Here is a 9,710-nt window from a genome sequence, read left to right as displayed (position 1 = left end):
GGAGGCAGAGGCAGCAGCGCAGGCGCATTGTCGTTCTCGTCCAGCACGAACACCTGCAGCGTCACGTTGCTGCCCAGAGGAGGCACGCCCGCGTCGCGCGCGCTCACCTGGAACTGCAGCAGCTCCAGCTCCTCGTGGTCCAGAGGCTGCAGCGCGTACACCTTGCCGCTCTCCGCGTGCACCGACACGTAGCTCGACAGCGCGCGCTCGCCCACCCGCCGCTCCACCAGCGAGTAGGACACCAGCGCGTTCTCCTGCGCGTCCAAGTCCCGCGCCGACACCGTGAAGATGTGGCAGCCGGGCGGGTTGTTCTCCTTCACGAACACCGTGTACTCGGGCTGCGCGAACAGCGGCGCGTTGTCGTTCACGTCGGCCACCTCCACGGACAGGCTGGCGGTGGCCGACAGCGAAGGCGAACCCTGGTCCCGCGCTGTCACCACCAACTCGTAGTGTGACAGCTTCTCGCGGTCCAGGGCGCTGTCCAGCACCAGAGAATAGTAATTCTTGAAGGTAGACACCAGCTTGAAGGGGACATGAGGTGTTAGTAAGCAGGTCACCTGCCCGTTGGCACCTGAGTCGCGATCGGACACCATAATAAGGGCGATTACTGTGCCCAGCAGAGCGTCCTCTCGGATCGGAAGTGAAAGAGATGTTATTGAGACTTCTGGTGTGTTATCATTGATGTCCACAATTTTCACTGAAATTTTACAGTGCCCAGTCATTGTCGGAGTCCCATTGTCATATGCAAGGACTTGAATCTCGTAGAATTTCGCTACTTCATAATCTAATTGTCCCTTAGTTCTGATTTCCCCTGTGTTGGGGTCTATTTTGAACTTGGTCTTTATAGTGGAGGGCACATCACTACTAAATGAATACACAATCTCGCTGTTTGATCCTTCATCCGCATCAGAAGAATTTAGCTTAATCACTAACGTTCCGTTTGCGGTGTTCTCTAACAATTGTACTTTGTAAACTGATTGGTCAAAAGTAGGTTCATTGTCATTCACATCCAATACATTGATAAACAATTGAACGGTGCCCGTGAGCTCAGGTTTGCCGCCATCCGTAGCCACCAGTAACAAACTAACCGCGGCAGTCTCCTCTCTGTCCAGAGATTTCCTAAGCACAAGAGACAAAGACTGGCTTAGTTCATCATTTGTCTGTATGTCTAGAGAGAAAAACTCACTGGAGCTGAGCTTGTAGGAAAGAAGAGCGTTTACTCCGATATCTGCATCAGTTGCTCCCTCTAGAGGAAACCGCGAGTCAAGCAGCTTCGATTCGGGAAACCCAATAGTCTTGACCGACATTGGAAATACAGGCGGATTGTCGTTAATGTCCTTCACCTCCACCTCCACATGGAAAACCTGCAGCGGCCTCTCCACCACCACCTCCAGGTGGATGCTGCACTCAGCCCTCCGCCCGCACAGCTCCTCGCGGTCGATCCGAGAATTCACAAACAAAATGCCATTCTGCAGATTTACCTCCAGAAGGTCCCCGCGGCCTTTGGACGCCACCCGGAACAGGCGCGGCACCAGCTCCGCCAGCTCCAGCCCCAGGTCCTGCGCCATGCGGCCCACGAAGGTGCCGTGCTTGGCCTCCTCGGGGACCGAGTAGTGAACCTGGCCGCTCCCAGCCTCCCAGGCTGCCAGGAATAGAATGGAGAGCAGCAGACGCCCGACCTCCGGGTCCCTTCTCATAGAAGACACCATTACCAATCCTCAGTGAGTTGATCAAATTAGAAAATCATGTTTTGTAAAATTTGAAATATTCTCCGCTAGTCTCCTGCTTCTCTTATTGTTCCGCTTCTCTGGAGTGACAATGGGGCTCTGGGTATTTTTCCTCCTAGAGAACACTCTGTGGTAGACAGCGACATCATGTGGCCAAAAGGTAGGCATTACTGCTTATCCTATAGATTTAAAACTAGACTATTGTCTGGTCTAAGTTTATTCATAACTTTCATCTTTGAAAAATAGCTATTTTAAACTCTGGAATATATCACTTCCCCTTTTTATTGGGTTAAAACACATAAAATTTACCATCTCAACCGTTTTTAAGTATACAGTTTAGTATGTTAAGTATATTCACATTGTTGTGAAACAGATCTCCAGAACTTTTCACCTTACAAATCTGAAACTCCATACTCACTAGACAACTCCCACTTCTCCACCACATACCCCCACACACCATTCTACTTTCTGTTTCTATGAATGTTATCACTTTAGTTACCCTATATTAGTGGAATCACACAGTATTTGTCTGTGACTGGCTTATTTCACTCAGCATAATGTCCTCCAGTTTCACCCTTGTTGTAGCATGTGATGGGGTTTCCTTCCTTTTTAAGACTGAATAATATTATAATGTGTGTATATACCACACTTTGTTTATCTATTCGTCCCCAGGTGTGTATATGCCACATTTTGTTTGGCTATTCATCCATCCATTCATGGATATTTGGGTTGTTTCCACCTCTTGGCTATTGTGAACAATGCTGCTATGAACATGGGTGTGAAAAATCTATCTTTCAGACCCTGCTTTCAATTCTTTTGGCTACAGTATGTCTTTTTTTAAACCATTTCTTCAAGTGATGCACATAGGAATCAAAGGGTACTTCAATCAATTGTTGTTTTTGTGATTTAACTTTGTTTTCTGAACTGTTTGCAGATGTTTGAAAGTTAATAATTTCTCACTTGGAAAATGTGTTCTTAATTTAGGAATATTCCATTTTATACTACATTTAAATATTTGAATAGTATAATTGATCCCTTTCTTAGTGCTAATGCTTTTATTAATTCTTAATTGGCCCCTTCACACACAACCAATATAAAAATAAGATAAAGATAACATAGGGAAGAAAATAAAATGAATTTAGGAGTGGGTCAGTGTCCAACATACATAATAATCATTTTCAGTTACTCTAAGGTCACAAATTTTGCTTTCAGAAAGAGGAAAAAGTGTCCATAAAAGAACAGCAAAAACATTTTCTAAAGAAAAACTAGCTTTTCCTGGTGCTAAAAATCAATACTAATTTCTCTCTTGAGTCCTATCTTAAGAAACTTATTCACACCCTGTATGGAAGTGTATATTTATTTTAATCATACTCTAGTAATGAACTGACTTAAGAAAGCAGAGCATCACTTACTGTCTTATACATGGAAATGGATAATTATTTACTGGTTTCAGGCAGAGCTGTGTATACACACTTCAGTATCTCCACGTTTATGCTTTTCCCATGTGATGGCAAAATGGCCAAAGTAGCTTTTAGTCTACATTGAGTGACTCTCAATAGAAAGTGCCCTTTTCCTGATAGTCCCAGCAAAAATCCTAAAATATCACTTCCTTTGAGCCAGTTGAGATGGCATATCTTTCCTTTAGTCAATAGTTGTGATGGTTCTCACTTGACCAGACATGGGTCACATATTCATTGTTGAAGCCAGGAGATGAAATAAGTGATTCCTAAATAATGTGGACTGAAAATGGCAAGGTTGCTCTTGTGAAGTGAAGGCCAGTGCAAGACCTCATGTAAGCAAATTCTCTTGGATCTTAAACTGATTTCACATAGCTACAGACTGGCCATTACATCACTCCGTAGTTGCAATGCAACTGCATGTTTTTAATACCCAGTAATTTTGACATGCTAATCAGTGGCCAACATACTGGCTACTATTGACATATTAAGAAATTATACCACATATTAGCTCTTGGAAATATAGCTTAGTTACGGCAATTTTTGTAATCCCTTAAGGTAATTTTGCTGAATTTTTGGAATAACATGGCTGGGGGTATGAGGTATATTCTGTTATTCAGGGTTTCTGAGGATCTAGCATATCTCTCTCCCTCGGAGAAATAGAGTGCCAATGCCAGAAATCCAAGCACATTTCCCCCAGTGGGGAAAAGAGAATGAGAAGGCATGCTGAACAAATACCACCCAGCTTGACATCTCTTGACATCTGTAGTGGGTTGAATAGTACACACCCAGATCCTTAGCACGTGACTTTATTTGGAATAAAGATATTCATGGATATAGTTAAGGTAACTCTAACCCCTAACATCATCCTAGATTAGGGTTGGCCATAATCAAATGACAGGTGTCCTTATAAGAGACAGAAAAAGAAAAGATACACAGAGACACAGGAAAGAAATGTGAGGCAGAAATTGGAGTTATGTTGCCACAAGCCAAGGAACCACCAGAAACTGGAAGAGGCCAGGATGAATTCGCCCCTAGAGTCTTCAGAGGGACCGTGGCCCTGCCAGAACACCTGGATGCTGGACTTCTGGCCTCTAGAACTACGAGAAATACATTTCTGTTGTTTTAAGCCACAAAGTTTGTGATAATTTGGTGCAGCAATACCCTTTGCGTTTATCAAAATGAACTGTCAATTCCCTAAGGTTTATGTGTCTGAGCATTTATTCTTGCAATATCTTCATCTCAGTCTTTCACAAAACTACAACAAAGCCCTAGAAGGAAAAAAAAAAAGGAATGGATACTAAGCAAGACAACAAGAAGAAGAAAAAGGAAGAGGAGGAGGAGGAGGGGAGGAATAGGAGGATCTAAAACATTTTAAATGTATTTTTTTAATGATTTCACAGAGGAAGGGAGAGGGAGAGGAAAATGGAAACATCAATGATGAGAAAGAATTATTGATTGGCTGCCTCCTGCATGCCCCCTACTGGGGATCAAGCCTGCAACCCTGGCTTGTGCCCTGACCTCCTGGTTCATAGGTCAATGCTCAACCACTGAGCCACAGTGGCCAGACCCTAAAACATTTTAAATTGTTTATTTTTTTTTAACTTTTATATATAAAAAAAAAAGAAACCACAACACAATAATTTTTCCCATGGGATCCAAGTTATCTAATCTGCTTAATGGTCAGATGCCTTAATTTAAAAAAAAAAGTCAATAATAGCGCTGGCCAGTCACTCAGTGGTTAGCTTACTCGTGCAGACCGAAGGATCACAGGTTCAATTCCTGATCAAGGGCACATACCTTGGTTGCAGGTTCTGCAGTCCTGGTAGGGGCCCATATGGGAGGCAACCAATTGTGTGTCTATAACATGGATGTTTCTTTCTATCTCTCTCTCCACCCCTCCTGCCTCCTTCACATTCTCTCTAGAAATCAATAGGAAAAATATCCTCAGTGAGGATTTTTTAAAAAGTCAATAATAATGTTCTATCAATTGTAATGTTCTCCTCTTAAAATTTATTCTGTTCACATTAGCCTAATGACACTGGAATCCCAATGAATATGTTGCTGTACACTGACTATTTCAGTTTTCCCTCTAAAATAAACACAATTGGCCCTAGCCCATTTGGCTCAGTGGATATAGCAACGGCCCTCAGACTGAAGGGTCCCAAGTTTGATCCCAGTCATGGGCACACACTTTAGTTGCAGGCTTGATCCCAGACCTTGTTTGGGGTGCATGCAGGAGGCAACCAATTGATGTGTCTCTCTCACATCAATGTTTCCCAGTTAAATTAATTAATTAAAATAAAATAAACACAATTGTATTTCTGGCTCCTGCAAAGTCTTCTGTAGTTATGGGAGAATACCTAAGACAGCTTTCCTCCACACGTTGACTCAGCATCCCAAACTGCCTCTAGATTATGGCATCTCAACATCAACCTGTGTTTTCATAATTCCTGCAACATCATAAAACTGCACAAGAGAGTCTTGCACTGGCAATTACATACTTCTGCTAGGAATTGAGACACATCCACATTTCATTGGTCAAAGAAAATCACACCTCAAGGTAACAGGGAAGGGAAATCCTCCAGTGTTCCCAGAAGGAAAACAAATATTGTTACCAAAATAAATAACTATTTCTCATTCTTATCTATTTGTATTCTTTTTTAAATATGTTTTTATTTCTTTTTTAGAAGAGAGAGAGAGAGAGAGACATCAATTGGCTGCCTCCTACATGCCCTGTACCAGAATGGGAAACAACCTGCAACCAGGGCTGTTGGGGTCCAGCCCCAACAGGTCCAGGGGTTCCCCATAGGTGTGGACGGAGGCAGCGTTTAGGTGATCGTCTTGGCGAGGTTCCTCCTAGCCAGGTTCCTCTCATCATAGCCAGGTTCCTCCCTTTATTGTCCTCTTACATTTGTATTTATACTATTTGATCTTAATCCTATCCATTCTATTCCAAAGGTTAGGGCGTTTCTTATCTCCATTCCAAGGTTACTCTATTGTTCTATTAAGCTACAAGGAAGTAACTGAAGGAGGTTATTCTAAGTAAAGATTATGTAGCACTGGGCATGTGCCTTGACTAGGAATCGAACCCGTGAGCAACCTCCTGGTTCATAGTTTAATGCTCAACCACTGAGCAACACCAGCTGGGCAACACCTTACTTTCTAATTACATAGTTATACCAGAAAATAGAGTTACACTTCTAATCTTGAAAAGGAAACGTTTTGGGTTTTTGTTGTTTTTTTGTTTGTTTTTTAGAGAAGGAACATATCAAGAATTAGTCTTCTCAAGTGCCCTGCCTTGCATTTTAGGTGATGTAAAAATAATACTTTCCCACAAATGAAATCACACTGGTATCATCATACCAAGGTAACTTGAAAATAAAATTATAATTCCTAAAATCATAATCATGAAACGAAAACTAATTACCGAGATTGAAGAATTAAAAGATAATAATGTGTGTGGTTAACAAGATTTTGTTTCCCTTGGGGTGTTTGAAAATTGGAGCCTCCATAGAAACATGAGAATAACTGTTATTCTCAGTATGTACAGCATGATGATCCTTGTCTAGTGTTTTCAGATAGACAACAAAGCTGTGAAGCTACTAACTTTAATGGATAATTAACATTAACCAAAATTAATCCAGTTGCATAACAATGATTATTATCTGGTAAAAGATCTTATCATATAAAACTTCCTGTTCTGAGGATCTGACCATTTTTCAGTCAGTAAATTTCCTAAATGACTGACTAATTTAAAATGTAAATATACCATGAAATAAACACTAAAGAATAAGTTTTGCCATAAATCTATATTATTTTATGTTTTTATTAATACTAAAATATTGTTTGAATAACCCATTAATCATAGGAAAGAACAGGTGAAAAAGTAAGAAAATAAAGCAACTGGTTCGTCTTTATAAAAGAAGAAGAGAGGAATTAATATAATACATTTTCTGAAAGAAATCTTATAAAGAAAGATGAAACTATTGAAAGTTGTTAACTACTCAAAGATTCTGAAAGAGACAAGAATATTAACTACCAATGGGAATTCCATTCATATTTATTTGTTTAAAGAAATACTAAGTAACAAATCTCTCCACAATAATCTTGTTCTCCATTCCAGAATTACCTTTTCATTAAAAATCACCTTTTTAAACCCACTTCTTTTAGTTTAGTGATCATTAACCAACATTTGAGATTTACCTTCAAGTTAAAACCTTCAACTAACCCAGAAAACTTTTTACCTTTACAATAATCAATATACAGAGAGAACTGTTGAGCATCAATCTAAAATTTTATTTTTCTCAGTGATCCCAATGTATTTATGTGAAGGCATGTTGAATGTCTTCAGGCCAAATTCAAAAAAGGCTATTGGTATTTGTTAAATGATGCTCAATTCCATTAATAATCTTATTGTTAACCTCTCTGTGAGGCATTATTAGATAATTACTTTTTCAACCTATATAAATTCTTCAAGAAATAAATTGTGCCAGTTTAGCTTCAAATGCCAGCTTGTAACTCAAGTTTTTCTGGCTTGATAGAAGAAAATATATGTTTACGTTTTCCATACTATTTATGATTTTTAGTTCAGCTTCAAAATATAGTTTTCTCTATCCATCCCAAGTGTTTGATCATTTTAATTCACCTTTCCAGGACATTTTCCTCTACTTGACTATATTTTGCTTTAGCTGATGCAATGAGAATTACATATACTTTCTGAGTACTAGTCACATAGGGGGAAACCTTCATCTGCTTTGTTTCTAAGAAAGCTTGCTGATAACAGTCAGCATTTTATTGCCTCTTTTTAAAAAGTCATGAATAGCCCAGCTGTCGTGGCTCAGTGGTTGAGCATCGACCTACGAACCAGGAGGTCATGGCTCAGTTCCACGTCAGGGCACATGCCTGGGTTGTGGGCTTGATCCCCAGTATGAGGCACGCAGGAGACAGCCCATCAATGACTCTCATCGTTGATGTTTCTATCTCTCTCTCCCTCTCCACTCCTCTCTGAGATCAATAAAAAATATTTTTTAAAGTTATGAATAGAACAACATCTCCCTTTATAAACACCCTGCTATACAAAGAAAATGGGAAAAGCAATATTATACCAAATCCAAGCCTTTTCATAACCCAATTGTTATTTCAAATAGGTGAGCACAGGTTTAAACTTGTTATTTTAAATACAATGTGTTCTCCCTCCCACCCCTCAAGCCAGAGACCTTCCCTATCTTGTTTCCCTGTTGCTCTGTCCCTAGGTTCTACAGCAGGGCTTAGCATATAAGAGAGTTATGTGCTTGTGGAATGGATCCATAAATAAACATTGTCTATGGAGGAGACGCTAAGCCTGGACATTAGGAAATATAGCTATGGGAACATAGTAATGCGAATGGGCAAGAGAAATTAATTTTGGTCAAAGACTTGACATTTCACTACAAGATTAAAGTAATAAACTTGAAAATGTCACTGTAATTGACTACGTTCAGATCCTGTGTTAAATGTAATCAAGACTACTTGGTATTTTCTGTGTGTTCTTTTTAAGTAGGATGCTTTTTCGGAGAATACGTCAATGTGTCCCTACATGAACCTAGTAATGCGAATGGGCAAGAGAAATTAATTTTGGTCAAAGACTTGACATTTCACTACAAGATTAAAGTAATAAACTTGAAAATGTCACTGTAATTGACTACGTTCAGATCCTGTGTTAAATGTAATCAAGACTACTTAGTATTTTCTCTGTGTGTTCTTTTTAAGTAGGATGCTTTTTCGAAGAATACATCAATGTGTCCCTACATTTTTTTTGTTGTGGTTGTTATTTCTATGTTCCATTCAGGATGCAGCTGTAAATAATAAAATAAATACCTGTGTTGAATGGTAAGATTTCTTTCAATTTTAGTGGACACTTTGAATACATTCTAAAAAGTCACATTTAAAAAGGTGATTATATAAGTTAAACTAAAAAACATTAAAGGCAAAGCTTGAAAGTTGGACTTACATTACCAGAATGTTCCGAATTTACTTCTGGGTGTTCATTTTCTTCCGACATGTTCGGACCGGGAGGAAGACTGGGGCTGAAGGCCATGAGGTCCGTCTTGGGCGCCCCTCCCCCAGAGCACACCCTCTGCCGCCTCTGCAGCGAGTAAGACCAGCTGCCCACCGCGCTGGAGCACACCAGCACCGGCTTCCCCGGCCCGCAAGCACCCTTGGTGGGCGGTACCGAGCACCGCAGAGCCGTGTACAGCAGCAGCGAGAGCACCAACAGGCTGGACACCGCGCAGATGGCGATGATCAGGTACACGTTCACGTCCACTAGCGCCACCTCCGCGTTCGCGGCGCCAGGAGACGTTTGCGAGGAGGTCTTTGGCGCCTGGCTATTCTCCACCAGCGACAGCAGCACAGTGGCGGTGGCCACCAGCGCCGGCTCCCCATGGTCCTTCACCAGCACCAGCAGGCGCTGCCGCGGAGAGTCCGCCTCGTCCAGGGCGCGCGTCGTGCTGATCTCGCCCGTGTACAGCCCCACGCGGAACGG

General features: G+C 41.2%; 2 protein-coding genes across 2 annotated transcripts in view; both read right to left on the bottom strand.

Moving 5' to 3' along the window:
- Window positions 1-9,224, bottom strand: part of LOC102241203 (protocadherin alpha-2-like) — a 9,913-nt gene extending 689 nt beyond the window's left edge. The window contains exons 1-2 of the mRNA XM_014529002.1: window positions 9,177-9,224; window positions 7-1,854 (exon numbers count right to left, since the gene is read on the bottom strand). Coding sequence (XP_014384488.1) covers window positions 7-1,709 — 1,703 coding nt within the window. The 5' untranslated portion in view covers window positions 1,710-1,854; window positions 9,177-9,224. The remainder of the gene's footprint in view (window positions 1-6; window positions 1,855-9,176) is intronic.
- The window catches only part of LOC102240901 (protocadherin alpha-1), a 2,563-nt gene continuing 1,999 nt past the window's right edge, over window positions 9,147-9,710 (bottom strand). Inside the window, exon 2 of the mRNA XM_014529001.1 lies at window positions 9,147-9,675. Within this exon, the coding sequence (XP_014384487.1) occupies window positions 9,147-9,675 (529 nt within the window). The remainder of the gene's footprint in view (window positions 9,676-9,710) is intronic.

This window comes from Myotis brandtii, unplaced genomic scaffold, assembly GCF_000412655.1.
Source record: "Myotis brandtii unplaced genomic scaffold, ASM41265v1 scaffold668, whole genome shotgun sequence".
In the NCBI taxonomy this organism is placed as follows: domain Eukaryota; kingdom Metazoa; phylum Chordata; class Mammalia; order Chiroptera; family Vespertilionidae; genus Myotis; species Myotis brandtii.
Note: the sequence above shows the minus strand (reverse complement) of the source record. Positions and strands in the feature narration are given on the sequence as shown.